This window comes from Stegostoma tigrinum, chromosome 6 (assembly GCF_030684315.1).
Source record: "Stegostoma tigrinum isolate sSteTig4 chromosome 6, sSteTig4.hap1, whole genome shotgun sequence".
Lineage (NCBI taxonomy): Eukaryota > Metazoa > Chordata > Chondrichthyes > Orectolobiformes > Stegostomatidae > Stegostoma > Stegostoma tigrinum.
In genome coordinates, this window is record NC_081359.1 from 44,312,930 (window position 1) to 44,331,640 (window position 18,711).

The 18,711-nt window shown below is 45.1% G+C and overlaps 1 protein-coding gene across 1 annotated transcript in view; it reads left to right on the forward strand.

The window, feature by feature from the left end:
• The window catches only part of LOC125453243 (cilium assembly protein DZIP1-like), a 100,569-nt gene that overhangs the window by 13,370 nt on the left and 68,488 nt on the right, over positions 1 to 18,711 (forward strand). The window contains exons 5-6 of the mRNA XM_059646960.1: positions 14,482 to 14,556; positions 15,707 to 15,716. Of these exons, the coding sequence (XP_059502943.1) occupies positions 14,482 to 14,556; positions 15,707 to 15,716 (85 nt within the window). The remainder of the gene's footprint in view (positions 1 to 14,481; positions 14,557 to 15,706; positions 15,717 to 18,711) is intronic.

Consider the following 18,711-nt stretch of genomic DNA (forward strand, 5'->3'; position numbering starts at 1 on the left):
GCCGGTCACGAACCACTTCAACTCCCCCTCCCCCTCCTCCTCCCTGAGTGACATGACCATCCTAGGCCTCCTCCAGTGCCACAATGACACCACCTGCAAACTGGAGGATAGTACCTCATATTCTGCCTAGGGACCCTACAGCCCAATGGCCAAAACGTGGAATTTACCAGTTTCAAAATCTCCCCCTCCCCGGCCTCATCCCATGACCAACCCTCCCTCTCACCCCGCCTCCTTGACCTGACAGAACCTGTCCATCTTCTCTCCCACCTGTCTGCCCCTCCTACCTTTATTGACCAATCCCTACCATTACCTACCAGCACTCACCTGTCACCATCCCACCTACCTTCTCCAGCCCCACCCCTCCTCTCTATTTATTTCTGAGCTCCCTTCCCAATCCCCATTTCTGAAGAAGGATCCCCATCTGAAACGTCCACTTGCTGGCTCCTCTGATGCTGCCTGGCCTGCTGTGTTCCTCCAGCTCCACACTATCTCTTATATATGGAATACTTGCCTTTGTTAGCTGAAGCATAGAATACAAGAACTGGAAGTTTTTGATGGAGTTGCATAAGATCTAATTAGGCCACAGCTGGAGTATAGCATGCGTTGAAAACAACAAATGCTGGAGATCACAGCGGGTCAGACAGCATCCAGGGAGAAAGGGCATGCTAATGTTTCAAGTCGAGATGATTGTTCATCAGAGCTGGAGTGAAGTGTGAAGGGGACAGCATGTATGCTCTAGTTGGGAGGTGCTATGCGAGTGGTGGGTGTAGAGTGTTGGTGAAGAAAAGATAATTCAGATTAAATGATTGTTCTGCCATTCTCACATTTCAATGCTTTGCGTAACTGCCAGACTGGAAAGAACAGACAGCCCCACTGGGGTGGGGGTAGGGAAGGGAGAACATGGTGACAAAGAATGTAACAAGTAAAACTAAAAGAAAGGGAAACAATGTGAGCTGGTTCACAATTTGAAGATGCTGCACTCAATATTAAGTCAAGAATAGTGTAAAGTGCCTAGTGTGAAGTTGAGATGTTGTTCCTCCCGTTTGTGCTGTGATTCCCTAGAGCACTGCAGTATGCCAAGAACAGGCAAGTGGGCATGCGAGCAGGACGCTGTCTGAAATGACCACTTAGGGGAAGGCCAGGATCATGCTTGTGCACAGAACAGAGATGTTCTGCAAAGCGGTCACCCAGTCTGTGTTTGGTTTCTCCAATGTAGAATAGGCAGCTTTGTGTGCAGCGAATACAATACAAAAGAATGCTCCTTCACCTGGAAAGACTGTTTAGACTCTTGGATGGTGAGCAGGGAGGTAGTGAAGGGGCAGGTGTTGCACCGTCTGCGGTTACTTGGGAAGGTGCTGTGGGAAAGGGTTTGCTGTTGGTGGTTGTGGAATGGACTAGGTTGTCCCAGAAGGAACGATTCCTGTGAAATGCAGACTGGGTGAGTGAGGGGGAGAAGTTCGGTGGCGATCTGATGGAGTTTGCTGAAATGGTGGAAAATGATGCTTTGAATGCAGAGGCTTGTGGGATGAAAAGTGATGACAAGAAGGACCCAATCACACTGATGTGAGTGATGGGAAGGGGCAAGGGCAGAAGCATGGGTAATAGATCGGACATTGTTGAGGGCCGTGTCAACCACAGTGGATGGGAAACCATGGTTACGGAGGAAGCAAGCCATGACAGCAGTGCTGTTTTGGAAGGTGGCATCATCTGAACAAATGTGATGTAGGCAAAGGAACTTGGAGAATGGGATGGGGTCCTTGCAATATGTTGGGTATGAAGAGCTGTAGTGAAGGTAGCTCTGGCAGTCAGTGGCTTTGCAGTGGATGTAAGTGGACAGTTTATTCCCTGATTGCAAGTTAAAGTAAATTCTGTAAGACCATATGATAGTGAAGCAGAATTAGACCATTCAGCCCCTCAAGTGTGCTCCTCCATTTGATCTAGGCGGATATGTTTTTCAACCTCATTATCCTGAATTCTTCCTGTAACCCACAACCCTCCTACAAATCAAGTACCTATCTATCACTGTCTTAAATGTGCTCAATCACTCGACCTCTACAGCCCTCTGCGGCAGCAAGTTTCAAAGATTAACCGTAGAACATAGAACATTACAGCACAGTACAGGCCCTTCGGCGCTCTGTTGTGCCGACCTGTCATACCGATCTCTAGCCCATCTAACCTACACTATTCCATGTACGTCCATATGCTTATCCAATGATGACTTAAATGTACCTAAAGTTGGCGAATCTACTACCGTTGCAGGCAAAGTGTTCCATTCCCTTACTACTGTGAGTAAAGAAACTACCTGTGACATCTGTCCTATACCTCTCACCCTTCAAATTAAAGCTATGCCCCCTCGTGCTCGCCGTCACCATCCTAGGAAAAAGGCTCTCCCGACCCACCCTGTCTAACCTTCTGATTATTTTATATGTTCCAATTAAGTCACCTCTCAACCTTCTTTCTAATGAAAACAGCCTCAAGTCACTCAGCCTTTCCTCATAAGACCGTCCCTCCATACCAGGCAACATCCTAGTAAATCTCCTCTGCACCCTTTCCAAAGCTTCCACATCCTTCTAATAATGCGGTGACCAGAACTGTATACAGTACTCCAAGTGCGGCTGCCCCAGACTTTTGTACAGCTTCACCATAACCTCTTGGTTCCGGAACTCGATCCCTCTATTAATAAAAGCTAAAACACTGTATGCCTTCTTAACAGCCCTGTCAACCTGGGTGGCAACTTTCAAGGGTCTGCGTACATGGACACCGAGATCTCTCTGCTCATCTACACTGCTACGAATCTTACCATTAGCCCTGTACTTTGCATTCCGGTTACTCTTACCAAAGTGCATCACCTCACACTTGTCTGCATTAAACTCCATTTGCCACCTCTCAGCCCAGCTCTGCAGCTCATCTATGTCTCTCTGCAACCTATAGTATCCTTCGTCACTATCCACAACTCCACTGACCTTAGGGTCATCTGTAAATTTACTAACCCATCCTTCTACGCCCTCATCCAGGTCATTTATAAAAATGACAAACAGCAGTGGACCCAAAACCGACCCTTGCGGTACACCACTAGTAACTGCTGTCCAGGATGAACATTTCCCATCAAGTACCACCCTCTGTCTTCTTTCAGCCAGCCAATTTCTGATCCAAACTGCTATATCTCCCACAATTCCATTCCTCCGCATTTTGTACAATAGCCTATTGTGGGAAACCTTATCGAACGCCTTGCTGAAATCCATATACACCACATCAACCGGTTGACACTCATCTACCTGTTTGGTCACCTTCTCAAAGAACTCAATAAGGTTTGTGAGGCACGACCTTCCCTTCACAAAACCGTGCTGACTATCCCTAATCAATTTATTCTTTTCTAGATGATTATAAATCCTATCCCTTATAACCTTTTCCAACACTTTACCAACAACTGAGGTAAGGCTCACTGGTCTATAATTACCAGGGTTGTCTCTACTCCCCTTCTTGAACAGGGGAACCACACTTGTTATCCTCCAGTCATCTGGCACTATACCTGTAGACAATGACGAGTTAAAGATCAAAGACAAAGGCTCGGGAATCTCCTCCCTGGCTTCCCGGAGGATCCGAGGATAAATCCCATCCGGCCCAGGGGACTTATCTATCTTCCCCCTCTGAAGGATTTCTAATACCTCTTCCTTGTGAACCTCAATCCCACCTAGTCTAGTGGCCTGTATCTCAGTATTCTCCTCGACAACATTGTCGTTTTCTGGAGTGAATACTGTTGAAAAATATTCATTTAGTGCTTCCCCTATCTCATCTGACTCCACACACAACTTACCACTACTATCCTTGATTGGGCCTAATCTTACTTTCGTCATTCTTTTATTCCTTAAATACCTATAGAAAGCCTTAGGGTTTACCCTGATCCTATCCGCCAACAACTTCTCATGTCTCCTCCTGGCTCTTTTGAGCTCTGTCTTTAGGTCTTTCCTGGCTACCTCGTAGCCCTCAAGTGCCCTAACTGAGCCTTCACATCTCATCCTAACATAAGCCGCCGCCTTCCTCTTGACCAGAGATTCCACCTCCTTCGTAAACCACGACTCCCGCACTTAACAGCTTCCTCCCTGCCTGACAGGTACATACTTATCTCAGACACACAGGAGCTTTTCCTTGAATAAGCTCCACATTTCTAATGTGCCCATCCCCTGCAGTTTCCTTCCCCATTCTATGCTCCCTAATTCTTGCCTAATCTCATCGTAATTGCCTTTCCCCCAGCTATAACTCTTGCCCAGTGGTATACACCTATCCCTTTCCATCACTAAAGTAAACATAACAGAATTGTGATTGCTATCACCGAAGTGCTCACCTGCTTCCAAATCTAACACCTGGCCAGGCTCATTACCCAGTACCAAATCTAATGTGGCTTTGCCCCTTGTTGGCCTATCTACATACTGTGTCAGGAAGCCCTCCTGCACACACTAGGCAAAAACTGACCTATCTATAGTATTCGAACTATAGTGTTCCCAGCCAATATTTGGAAAGTTGAAGTCCCCCATGATAACTACCCTGTCTGTCTCACTCCTATCGAGAATCATCTTTGCTATCCTTTCCTCTACATAGCTGGAACTATTCGGAGGCCTATAGAAAACTCCCAACAGGGTGACCTCTCCTTTCCTGTTTCTAACCTCAGCCCGTACTACCTCAGTTGACGAGTCCCCAAACATCCTTTCTACAACTGTAAAACTGTCCTTGACCAACAATGCCACACCTCCACCCCTTTTACCATCTTCTCTGTTCTTCCTGAAACATCTAAATCCCGGAACCTGCAACAACCATTCCTGTCCCTGCTCTATCCATGTCTCCGAAATGGCCACAACATCGAAGTCCCAGGTACCAACCCATGCTGCAGGTTCACCCACCTTATTCCGGACGCTCCTGGCATTGAAGTAGACACACTTCAATCCAACTACTTGCCTGCCGGTGCCATCTTGCTTCCCTGAAACTTTATTTCGGACCACCCTACTGTCAACCTTTTCTACAGTCGAACTACAATTCATGTGCCCATCCCCCTGCTGAATTAGTTTAAACCCACCCGAATAGCCTTAGCAAATTTCCCCCCCATGATATCGCTACCCCTCTGGTTCAGGTGAAGACCATCTTGTTTGTAGAGGTCCCACCTACCCCAGAAAGAGCCCCAATTATCTAAGAATCCAAAACCCTTCCTCCTGCACCATCCCTGTAGGCACGTGTTCAACTCCTCTCTCTCCCTATTCCTCGCCTCAATAGCACACAGTACGGGCAACAAACCAGAGACAACAAGTCTGTTTGTCCTAGCTCACATCTTCCATCCTAGCTCCCTGAATTTCTGCCTTAAATCCCCATCTCTCTTCCTACCTATGTTGTTGGTGCCAATATGGACCACGACTTGGGGGTGCTCCCCCTACCCCTTAAGGATCCCAAAAAAAAGATCAGAGACATCACGCACCCTGGCACCTGGGAGGCAACACACCAACCGTGAGTGTCTCTCGTCCCCACAGAACCTCCTATCTGTCCCCCTAACTATGGAGTCTCCAATGACTACTGCTCTGCTCCTCTTCCCCCTTCCCTTCTGAGCAGCAGGGACAGACTCTGTGCCAGAGACCTGTGCCCAACAGCTTTCCCCTGGTAAGCTGTCCCCCCTAACAGTATCCAAAACGGTATACTTATTGTTGAGGGGAATGGCCACAGGGGATCCCTGCACTGCCTGCCGGTTCCCTTTCTGCCCCCTGACTGTAACCCATCTGCCTTTTTCCTGTACGTGAGGAGTGACTACTTCCCTGTAACTCCTCTTAATAACCCCCTTTACCTCCAAAATGATCCGAAGTTCATCCGGCTCCAGCTCCAGTTCCCTAACGCGGTTTTCAAGGAGCTGGTGTTGGGTGCACGTCCCGCAGACGTAGTCAGCAGGGACACTAGTGGTGACCCTTACCTCCCACATTCTGCAGGAGTAACATTCAACTGTCCTGACCTCCATTCCCATTATTCTAAATTCCCAAAGAGACTGTTAACAAATATAGAATAAAAAATAAACTTGTTACCTTACCAATCAGGCACACAGAACCTTTTTTTTTGGTTAGAGGAGGAGGATGGGTGGGAGACACTACCCGGGTAGTGTTTCGGGTAACGCAACCACACAAAGATATTACCTCATTCACTCAACAGTCCCGTGTCGGCTCCTGCTCAGCGTACCTCCACTATTCACCGCCTGCTGCTGCAACCAGAAATGGAAGGCACCGACACTCGAGGAAAGCTTTTTAAAGATTCAAAAACAGTGACTCACCGGCTTCCCGACAGGCTCCTGCTCCAAGCACCCGCTCGCGCTGCTGCTGCAACCAGAAATCCTCTGGCTGAAGAAATTTCTGTTCATCTCAGTTCTAAAGAGTCATTTGTTCACTCCAAGACTGTGCTCCCAGGGCCTAGTCTGTACTACCATGGTGACACTCTATCAAGGTCATTCAGTATTCTGTTTCAATGGTATACCCCTCATTCTTTTAAGCTCCGTCAAGTACAGACCCGGAATCCTCAAGTGCTCCTCTTACGATGAGCCTTTCATCCCTGGAATCATTATTGATAACATGTTCTGGGGCCCCTGCAAGGCCACCGCATCTTTCCTTCAGCCCAGCGACCAAAACTGTGGTCTGCAGTGTGTTATACTATCTGGATGTGAGTTTGCTCGCTGAGCTGGAAGGTTAGTTTTCAGATGTTCCGTCCCCTTTTTTTACTTGAAAAAATATACTTTATTCATAGAATGTACAAAAAATAAAACATTTATACACCTACCCAGTCATGCAAGCTGCTCCTGGTTACCCGGGGGTACGTACACCAACTAAAGGCAAAAACAAAACAAACGAAAAAAAAAGCAAAGAAAATACCCAGGCAGTCGTCTCCCTACACAGTCCCCGTTGGCCCCCTGACCAGTTGGGGAAGGGGCCAGCTGGGCCCAGTTACCAGATAGGGCCCTTGTTTCTATTCTGGACGAGGGGTTTCATACGGTGGTCTTTCCCCACCGCGCCTTGGCGGCGGCTGCCCCAAGCTTTAGCGCGCCCCTCAGCACGTAGCCCTGGACCTTGGAGTGCGCCAGTCTGCAACACTCGGTCGGGGTCAGTTCTTTCAGCTGGCAGACCAGCAAGTTGCGGCAGACCAAAGAGCGTCTTTCACGCATTGATGGTCCTCCAGGCGCAGTTGATGTTGGTCTCTGTGCGTCCCTGGAAACAGCCCATAGGAGGTGATCGACAGCCTTGTCCCCGCCCCCCACATCCACCTCGAGGGCAGCGTGCGGTGGCGCAGAGATTCCGGGCATGTATAAAGGATCTCACTGGCAGAGCCCCTCTCACCGCCAGCCAAGCAATGTCCTTGTGCTTGTTTGAAAGTTCTGGTGATGAGGCATTCTGCCAAACGACTTTGGCAGAATGCGTGGGGAACCACACGACAGGATCCAACCTCTCCTTTTCCCGAAGGGTCTTGAGGATACGACGTGCTGACCACTGCCTGACGGCCTTGTGGTCAAAGGTGTTTCCCTTCAAAAATTTCTCCACGAAGGACAGGTGGTACGGGACGGTCCAACTACTCGGAGCGTTCCGTGGCAACGAGGCCAGGCCCATCCTTCGCAACACCGGGGACAGGTAGAACCTCAGTAAGTAGTGACACTTGGTGTTTGCGTACTGAGGATCTGTGCACAGCTTGATGCAGCTGCACACAAGGGTAGCCGTCAGGGCGGGGGTTGCGTTCGGTATGTCCTTTCCCCCGTTTTCCAGGTCATTGTACATGGTGTCCCTGTGGACCCGGTCCATCCTGGACCCCCAAATGAAGTGGAAGATGGCCCGGGTGACTGCAGCAGCGCAGGTCCAGGGAATAGGCCAGGCCTGTGCCACATACAGCAGTACGAAAGCCCCTCGCACCTGACAACCAAGTTCTTACCCGCAATGGCGAAGGACCGGAGCGTCCACCTGCTCAGCTTCTGCTTCAGTTTGGTGATATGCTCCTCCCAAGTCTTAGTGCATGCTCCAGCTCCAGTGAACCAAACACCCAGCACCTTCAGGTAGTCTGTCCTGACGGTGAAGGGGATGAAGGAGCGGTCGTCCCAGTTCCTGAAGAACCTGGCCTCGTTCTTACCCCTATTGATTTTGGCACCCGTGGCCAGTTCAAACTGGCCGCAGAAGTCCAACAGACGAGTCACCGACCGATGATCAGTGCAGAAGACGGCAACGTTGTCCATGTGCAGGGAGGTCTTGACCTGAAGGCCTCCGCTGCCTGGGATAGTCACGCCCTTCAGGCTCACGTCCTTCCTGATGGATGCAGCGAAGGGCTCCATACAGCAAACGAACAAGGCAGGAGAGAGCGGGCAGCCCTGCCTGACTCCAGATCTGACAGGAAAACTGTCCGATTCCCACCCGTTGATCGAGACTGCGCTAACGGTGTTGGTGTAGAGCAGCCGGATCCAATTGCGAATGCCCTCCCCAAACCCCAATTTGGAGAGGATGTCCCTCATGTAAGCATGAGAGACCCTGTCGAAGACCTTCTCCTGGTCCAGGCTGACGAGGCAGATGTCCACCCTCCTGTCCTGCCCGTAGGCAATCGTATCCCTGATGAGTGTGAGGCTCTCAGCAATCTTCGTGCCCGGCACAGCACAGGTTTGGTCAGGGTGAATCACTGACTCCAGGACAGACCTGACCCGCTTGGCTATGACCTTGGCCAGGATTTTGTAGTCCACGTTCAATAATGAAATGGGACGCCAATTCTTAATTTCTTCCCTCTCCCCCTTCCTCTTGTAAATGAGGGTGATGATGCCCTTCCTCATGGACTTGCAGATTTCCCCTGCCCGAAGCGCACTATTGTACACCTCCAGTAGGTCCTGGCCGACCAGGTCCCACAGAGCGGAATGCAGCTCGACCAGTAAGCTGTCGCTCCCGGGAGTCTTATTCCTCTCCAAGGACTTGAGGGCTCTGGTCAGCTCGTCCAGGGATATTGGCCGGTCCAGCCACTCCCTCGTTGTGTCGTCCAACACCTCCGTGATAGATGACAGGAACGACTCAGAGGCTGTGCTGTCCGTGGGCTTCGCGTCATACAGTCCGGCATAGAAGGATCTGCTGATCCTCAAAATGTTGGGCCGAGACAACGTCACCAAGCCATTGTCCTCCTTCAGCCGGCTAAGCACAGAGCTCTCTTTGTGCACCTTCTGAAAGGAGAAACGCGAGCACGTCTCGTCCTGCTCCATCCTGTTGCTCCTCGGGCTGGCTATTCTGCTGCGGGGCTGCAACTTCACCATCTCTCAAGTTCAGGAGGTGGTGGGGGAGTGCCTCCTAGTGGCTGATGTCACCTACAGGGACGTTCCCCTGAGGCTGATCAACGTGTCCGCCCCAGTGGTACGGAGTGAGCGGTTGGCTGTCCTTCAGCGGCTTCCACCCCTGCTGGCTACGTCCAGGCCGGCCATCCTAGGCGGAGACTTCAACTGCATCATGGATACAGATGGAAGATCCGGCGTGGGGGTAGCGGGTGGGGTGGAGTCAACTGGACGACACGTCCAGATTCCTGATGGACACGGTGAAGGACTCCAAGTTGCTCGACGTCTTCAGCACTCCTGCAGACGGAGCGCAGCGGAGATACACCTGTTCGCGGCCAAACGGGTCAATCCGCTCAAGGATAGACTTCCTGTTTGTGTCACGGGCGTTCTCGGTCAGGTCCACCGGCGTCGAGCCGGTGTTCTTCTTTGACCACTGCGTCCTGCTGGCTGACTGTCACTTACAGGACGACCAGCCGGCCGGCAAGGGGACGTGGAAGCTCAACACGACTCTGTTGACCCCAGAGAACGTCAAGGAGCTTAAGAGGGAATATGCCGGTTGGAGAACCATGAAACCCCTCTTTGAGTCTCCGGGCGACTGGTGGGAGACAGTGAAGGAGAACATTAAGAGGTTCTTTGTCCTCAAGGGTGTTCGGAAGGCGAGAGAGAGGCAGGGAAAGCTGTCGCAACTCCAGAAAAGGATGCAGAACCTGCTCCTTCTGCAGTTGATGGGGGGTCGATGTCACGGAGGACCTCCGCGAGGTGAGGGGCCAGCAAGCCTCGCTCTTCGCCGCGGAGGCCTCCAGGATAATCTTCCGGCCCCGGGTCTGCTCCGTGGAGCAGGACGAGACATGCTCGCATTTCTCATTTCAGAAGGAACCACAACTTTTCACGTTGTACACTAATGCAGAAGGAACCGACCAGAACATGCAAGTCCCTTTATGCTTCAGATTTTCCAAGCTTTTCCCCATTTAGAATATGTTCTACATCTCTATTCTTCTTCCAAAATGCAAAACCTCACACTTTGCAGTCTTGTGTTCCATCTGCACGTCTTTGCCCAACCTCCTAGCCTGTCCAGTGCTTCTGCAGCCTCTCCACCTCAACACCACTTTTCCCTCCAGCTGTCTTTGTGTCATCGGCAAACTTAATCAGAATGCTGTCAGTTCCTTCTTCCAGGCCATTAGTGTACAACGTGAAAAGTTGTTGTCCCAACATTAGAACCCCACTAGTTACCAGCTGCCATCCTGAAAAAGATCCTGCCATCTGCCAGCCAGCCAATCCTCTCTCTGTGCCCAACACAATGAGCTCTTTAGCTTATCTAACAGCCTCAGTGCAGCACCTTGTCAAAGGCCTTCTTGAAATCCAAACAGAGCACATCCATTGGCTCTCCTTTGTTTAACTTGCTTGTTACTTTTGACAAAGAATTCCAGCAGATTTGTCAGGCATGACCTTTCCTTTTTTGAAGCTGTGCTGACTCAGCCCTTTTATTGTGCATTTCCAAATACTCCGCAATCTTATCCTTAATAACGTGCTTTAAAATCTTACTAACAATTGAGGCCAGACTAACCAGCCTATAATTTCTCATCTTCAGTTTCCCTACTTTAGTGAACAGTCCTTTGCGACTCCTCCTGATTCCTGTGATTCCTGAAAGATCACCGCCAGTGCTTCCACAGACTCCTCAGCTCTTTGATGTGTCTGTTCTGTTCTCTGATTGTGTGCCATCTCATCCTGGAAGAAACAGGCATAGTGTCAAGCTGGCAGCATTGGTAAGTGTGTGAGGGTGAGGCGGAGTACCAGGGTATTAGGGATGGGTCCTAATAGCCAGGGATCGTGTGAGAAGAAGGATTACAAATACTTTGAACCTGAACAGTCCAAAATCTCTGTTGGTGAAAATTCTTAAAGGTGTTATAGAAAGATTCTCATCTAAGGCGCACAAGTCGTAAGATGTCAAGCTGTTCCGATTGTCTTAAAATATTTTCAGACATACTGCTGGAAAGCGACATATATTGCCAAGGGTTAACAAGGTGTAGAGCTCGATGATCACAGCAGGCCAAGCAACATCAGAGGAGCAATGTTTCGGGCCTAGACCCTTCTTCAGAAATGCTGAATTTTTTTTTGCCAAGGATTTTCACCTGACAGCTATGAGGATAGACTCAAGAATCAAATAATCATGACAATTTATACTACAAGGTAAAAACGGTGCTTATTTGTTGACAGAAGCATGCAATGGGGAAAGTAATGGCTCCCTGTGAAATCCGATCATTCAAAAGATGTGAGAGGCTTTTGTTTACAATGAAGTGGTCCCTGCTGTATCATTTCTGATAGGTTTACGTGATCCACTTTGTCTTAAATTGATTGTTATCGGTTTATCCGTTCCCGGAAGCAATAAGTAAAGTATTGACTGAACTAAGTTTGAAAACATGCCCACAAACTTCTCTCTAATTCAGTTGCTAATTTTCTACATTGTAGCTGCAGGAGATTTGTGTTTTTAAACCATGTCTCATAACCTAAATACAACCTAGAAGTTGAATGAGGGTACATTTTGCAGACTGTGTATGTTACTTATAAATAAATTAGTCTTTGAATACAACTTTTCTGTGAGTTTTCAGTCTTTTGTTCTGTTTCACTGTTACAAGATAACCGTACAATTCTGTCCAAGTGATTTATCCAGTTTTCATTTTCAACTCAAATGTTTGGAAGAATTGTGAGGCCTAAAGGCTAACCTGGACATACAGATCTGCAAACTTGACAAAGGAGAAGATTAGTCATCCTTAATTAGTGTCATTGTATCAACAAAAATACGCACCAGAATGCTAGGTCCAAATTCATATTCATTGGACCTAACGCTTTGCATGATTGGGACCTTGCTTGAAAGCAACCTTAAAAAAAAATCACTTGATGCACTTGAGTAAGAGTACTTAGCTGCCAGGTGATATATGTACATGATAGGGTTCATCCTCGTGACTCATTGTTTCTAAAAATGCATGGTCTACCCAAGACACACTATGGTGATGGTCCTTTATGTCCTTTCATGTTTCTGATCACTTCTGCAGAACGTGAATTGGCCAAACGTTGGGTGATTTGCTGTAATTAGTTTTGAATGGTTTTCTACATAGTGACGGATCCTTCTCGTTTGCTAAGACTTATATATTGATAGCAAAGCCCTGTCCACATGTTTATTTGGCATTGCTAGCCTACTCACAAGTACACCACTCAAGGAAGCTATAGACTTTTTAATCATTCATGGGAATATGGACTTTGGCCGGGCACCATTTATTGCCCTCCCTGGTTACTATTGAGAAAGTGGTGATCACCTGCCTTTTTGAACTTAATATACCTATACTCACAAGGCTGTTAGGGAGGGAGTTCCAAAATTTTGATTCAGTGGCAGTGAAGGAATGGTGATATATTTCCAAGTCAGGATGGCAAGTGACTTGGAGGGGAACTTGCAGATAGTAGAATTCCCACGTATCTGCTGTTCGTGTCCTTCTAGATGATTGTTACACTGGGATTGGAAGGTCTGTTCTCCAAGAGTCTTAGAAAATTTCTGTAGTGCATTTCCTAAGCAATACCCACTGTTGGGACTGAGCATTGGTGGTGGAGGGGTTGAATGTTTGTGCATGTGGTATCATTCAAGTTGGCTGCCATGTCCTGGTTGGCATCGCACTTCCTCGGTATTGTTGGAGCTGCGTCCCTCCAGGCAAGTGGGGATTATTCATCATACATTTGACTTATAGGTGCGGTGTCAGGGTGTGAGTTACTCGATGCAGGATTCCTAGCCTCCGATCTACTGTTGTAGCCGTAGTATTTGTGTGGCCAGTCCAGTTTAGCTTCAGGCTAATGGTGACCCCGGAATCTTGATCATGAGATTCAGTGATGGTGATGCAATTGAATGTCAAGGGCACTCATTACATTCTCTCTTGCAGATGGAGCCTGACATGAATGTTATTTACCACTTGTGAGTTCAAACCAATATATTGTTTAGGTCTTGCTATGTTTATGCTATGTCTGTAAATCATGGCGATCCCCAGCTACCACAATTGGTGAATTAGTATACACTTATTTTATAAACTCAGCAACTCTCGTATTTGAGTTCCGTTTTAATCACACCATGTACGTACAAATATATGTTGATGCCATGGGGTCCACCGTGTGGTGAGATGTTGCAAATACCTTTATTAGGTTCCATGAAAAATGTGCATATCACACAACTTATAAGTGGGCCTAAGGTTACCACTTTCAATCCTGAAAAGTCTATCTCATATTAAGGTATCTCAAAAATTCAGCCATAGGTGAAGTTAGCTGTATCATGCTGGTAGCATGCAGTGGCAACAAATGGAGTTTGTCACTAACGGGATCCTGCCATCATACAAAAAGATGTTCTACTTATCTCACAAATGAGTAATATGGTATGTGACTTTTAGGGTACAACGTGATTCAAGGCCTGTAGGCCATCTATTCTAAAGACTTGTAGAATGTTTTAAACAGCAAAGCCCCTCATTTGTTCACAACAGAAAATGCACTGACTATACAACCAGTACATGCTTGTAAAACTCAATGGTGTCCACTATTAGATGTGATTGTCTATTTGCACAATGTTAGCTAAATAAAGCATACATTAAGAATTGTGACAATCTTGAATTGGTTATAAACATTTAGGATTACAGCGTGGCACACTTGCAATCAGTTTAAGCTACATATGTTAGGTCATTACTAAAGGTGTACATACCTTATACCTGTTTCAATTTAAGAAAATATGCACAAGTGCACTCTGATTCATTCCCTAAGACAATGTCTTTATCAATCAGAATCAACTTGCTTGGTTTAAATTGAAATAAGCCTAACAGTTAACTTTCACTTATCATCTGCCTGGTTCTAATCAGGATCGGATGTCACCCAGTCAGTGTTTTTTTTCTCAAATAGTTTAAAGTATTATTCCCCATCATGATGGTATTTTTGTCCTACTGGATGAGAAGCTTCGACAAATGTGTTGTTTTTCAACAATACTCGATATCAGTGCTGCCAAATATCTACAATACACTTTTTTTAAAAAAAGAACTAAATAACTATAACTAAAAAATTATTTGAAATAAAAGCTGCTGTTCCCTAATCAGGAAACAACTTCACTGTGTTTTGAATTGTTTATTTATTATTGGATGTAAATTTATTTTTTCATCTTTTATTTCCAGTGCCAATATTGTGACAAAACTTTCATGAACAGTTTCTATATGCAAAGTCACATTCAGCGTCGGCACCCAAATAATGTTGGTGAGTGTTGATCATCTCAGTATAATCCAGTTTAACTGATCTTCCATTTCCAAATTAAATGAGAATATAAAAATTGTATGTCCAGAGATTGCAACCATACTAAGTTCTGGATTTTATGCAATCTGTTGGCATATTTGAAGATGATTGCTCAGATAATGCAGCAGGCGGCCTTCGCACTGCCTTCCCATCCAACCTAGTCCTTCTGTCATTTTACAGGGCCAGGGAAAACATTTAGGCAGTGCAGCCCTGAAACCTTCGGGCCTATTGAGGGCCTTACGTTGCCAATTGATGACCTCTGATTTCTCAATGACTCATTTGTTAGTGAATTTTGTTAAGGTTCTGAAAGTCAAACCTCATCTATGCAACCTTCAATTTAATAAAGATTACTTGGTCCTTTTATTTATTCTGTTTGCAGATTTTTTTTAAGGACATAGTTTTCAATTCATTTCATATCTGTATATATACTAAAATACAAGTACTTAATATTATTTAATAACTAGAATAAAGCCATTGTGAATGTGGTCGTATTGTTACTTCAATAGTTAATGCATCTGATAAGTTGTGGACAGTTCTGGCCTTCTGATCTAAGGAATTGTATTTAGTACTTGCCTTGGAGGTAGTGTAGCAGAGTTTTAGTAGATTGGTTCTGGGTTGAGAGAAGTGCATTACGGTGAGAGATTGATCTGTTAGAACAAGAACAAAGAAAATTATAGCACAGGAACAGACCCTTTGGCCCTCTGAGCCTGCACCGAGATGCTGCATATCACAACCAAAACCCCTCCCTTCCGGGGACTGTATCCCTTTATACCTAATTTATTCATGTATTTGTCAAGACTCCCTTTAAAAGTTGTTATCGTATCTGCTTTCACTACCTTCCCTGGCAGCGAGTTCCAGGCACCCACTACCCTCTGTGTAAAAAAGTTTGCCTCGTACATCACCTTTAAATCTTGCCCCACCACACCTTCAACCTATGCCCCCAAGTAACTGACTCTTCCACTCTTGGAAAAAGCTTCTGACTGTCCACTCTGTCCATGCCCTTCATAATCTTGTAGACCTCTATCAGGTCGCCCCGCAACCCCTCTTGTTCCAGTGAGAACAACCCAAGTTTCTTCAACCTCTCCCCATAGCTAATGCCCTCCATACCAGGCAACATCTGGTAAATTTTTTCTGCACTGATCGATTAAGTTATTTGGAATGGTAATTGGATATATTGATGTGTATAGTGCAGTTGTTGTTTACATGGACTTTAGTAGGGCCTTTGACAAGGTCCCATATGGAGATCTGGCCTATGGGCTCCCAGGCAAGTTTGCAAACTTTTAACTAAACTTTAATCTAAACTTGGCTTATACATAAGCAGCAAAGGATGATGGTGATTGGATGTTATTGTGATTGGAAGCCTGTGACCAGCAATGTAACACATGGTTTGGTGCTGAGACTCTTGCTGTTTTGTTATGTACATTAATGACTCGGATGTGAATGTACAAGGCATGACTTTATGATTCTGACTCTGTAATGTCTCTCCATTTAGTAAAAGGCTTTTTATTTTTTCCAGCCAAAATAGGCAATTTCACATTTTCCCACGTAATAGTCCATTAGCAAAATCTTTACACACTAATTTCACTTAACTATATCCTTTGTAGCCTTCCTATGATTTCTTTACACACTGGTTTCCTAGCTGTCTCTGTGTCATCGGCAAATTAGCAACCACACCTTTTGTCCCTTCATCTCAACCGTTTGTGCATATTGTAAAAGATTGAGGTCTCAGAAGTGATTCCTGTGGCACATCACTTGTTACATCTTGTCAACCGGAAAATGATCCTATATGCCTGCTGTCTGTTTTCTGTTAGCTAGTCAATATTGTAATTATGCCAATATGATACATGTACACCATGACCTTGTATTTTCTATGATCACCTTTGATACGTTGCTTTTTGAAATGCCTTCCAGAAATTTAAATGTATCCACCTGTCCCCTTATACACATCATGCTACTATGTCAAAGTTCTCCAATGAGCTGGTTAAAAATGATTTTTTTCTTTACAAAACCGTGTTGGATCTGCTTGAATGCCTTGAATTTTCTAAGTGACCTGCTATCATAGTTTATCATAGTTTTAATAACTTTTAACATTTTCCTCACAACAGCTGTTGAGCTGAATGGTTATGAAGCTTTCTTATTTCCGTCTCACTCATTTTTGAACAAAGGAGTTGCATTCACTATTTTCCAATCTAATGGGAACTTCCTGAATCAAGGAAATTTTGGAAATTTCAAAGCATTTTCACAAGCCACTTCTTTTAAGATCCTGGGATGAAGTACATCAGTATCCAAGGACTTGTCAGCCTGCAGTCTCTGTGGTACAGTATCTCTGGTATTTGTAATTTTTCTGTGTTTCTTCCTTTCATTTCCTGATCTATGGCTATTTTCAGGATGTTATTTACTTGCTGTACAGTGAAGACTAATGCATTGTACCTGTTCATCCATTATTAATTCCCCAGACTCGCTTTGTTTAGAACGGACAGTCACTTTTTTAAAATCCAAATTTTTGACCTACATCTGTTCTTTATATGCAGTTATATGTTCTTTTTAAGACTTCTTGTTGACCACCGATGGTGGTTCTGTTCCTTAGGAATTTTGTTTCTTTTGAAATCTATCCACTCTGAATTCTGAAATCTCCCCTTAAATGTCTGCCAATGCATTGTTGTTGACAGTTTCTGAATCTAATTTTTTCGCTTGCTTCAACTAGCTCTATTTTCGTGATGAATGAACATTATAACTGCCCTTATTTAAGTTTGAAATGATAGTCTTGGACTTAGTTTTCAGTCCTTCAAACTGAATGTTACCGTCTGCTCCACAAATCTTTGACTCCCAGATTACGGCTTCAAGCCTCGGCAACAGGCATAACAGCGTATATTTTGAACTCAACAGTGAGCTCTGTCAAAAGTTTACAGGTCTTTATATTCTTCTTTGCAGTAAGAAATTCCATTCATCCTTTAACAACCAAGCCAGCCAGGCTTGTTCTTTGCAAAATTCAAAGCAAGTCAGATGACCCTGTTTTATTTCTCCTTAAATTTTAATAAAAGACACAGTCTTAAAAATAATCATGTTATATGAATCTTATAAGTTTCATATTTGCAATGTCACTGGCGTTTAGAAGAATGTGAGATGAGCTCATTCATTTGAGTTGGCTTGACAAGGTCAGTGTTGAAAGTAGTATGACACAGACAGACAGCTAAACCAAATCAGCCCACCCAACACTCAACACCAGCCTTTCTACCTCTGTATTAGCACCACAGTAAAATGGAGACTTCAAAAACCCTCAAATTTGACCCTAATTTCTCCTAACCAGACTTTTGAATGACCAATCCCAGACTTTGCAAATAATCAATTCTACACACTGGTTTGTATCTTAAAAAAAAGTTATGCAATTTATTGATAATGTAGTAACTTCAGCAGAGTAAAATTAAATAACAGTTATCTAATTGGTCAATACTTTAAAGCTAAAAACCTTTGTTTTCAGTTCCACCCACATAAAAGACAGATAAACAAACACAGTTCAAGGATAAATAAAAGAAAATAACAAAACTGGCAGAACTATTCAAGTGGTTTTTACTGCATGTTGTTCCATAGGCATAGATATTGGTCTGTTGGTTAATTTTCTGAAGATGTTGATCACTGCTCTTCCCTGGGGACAAATCACCTGTAGAAGCTTTTGATCAAGAACTAACCTGCAGTTAACTTCCAGGCCTGGCCTCATGAATAAACAAAATCTCATTTAGTCTGTTTTCTTTTGGACACAAGTTATTACCCATAGTCCAAATGGCAACTTTAGATCACAGTTCCCAATGCACAGCACCAAACCAAAATTGACAAAATAGTTTTTAAAAATGGGTTTGATCAAGAAACTAATTTTCCTGATTTGAGGCTGTGAGTATAATCTTAATGGTGCATTCATCATTTAAGATTGAAGTAACAAGCGCTTTCTTTGGAATTCCTTACACTAGAAACCAGTGGATAGCCAATTGCTCAGTATATTTAAGGCTATATTAGATTTTTCTTTCAAGAAATCAGGCAGAAAATTGAATTTGAACTCAAAGGTCAGTCATAACATGATTGAATAGAGAGTTGGTTCAAATATTGTATGGCTTATTCCTTCC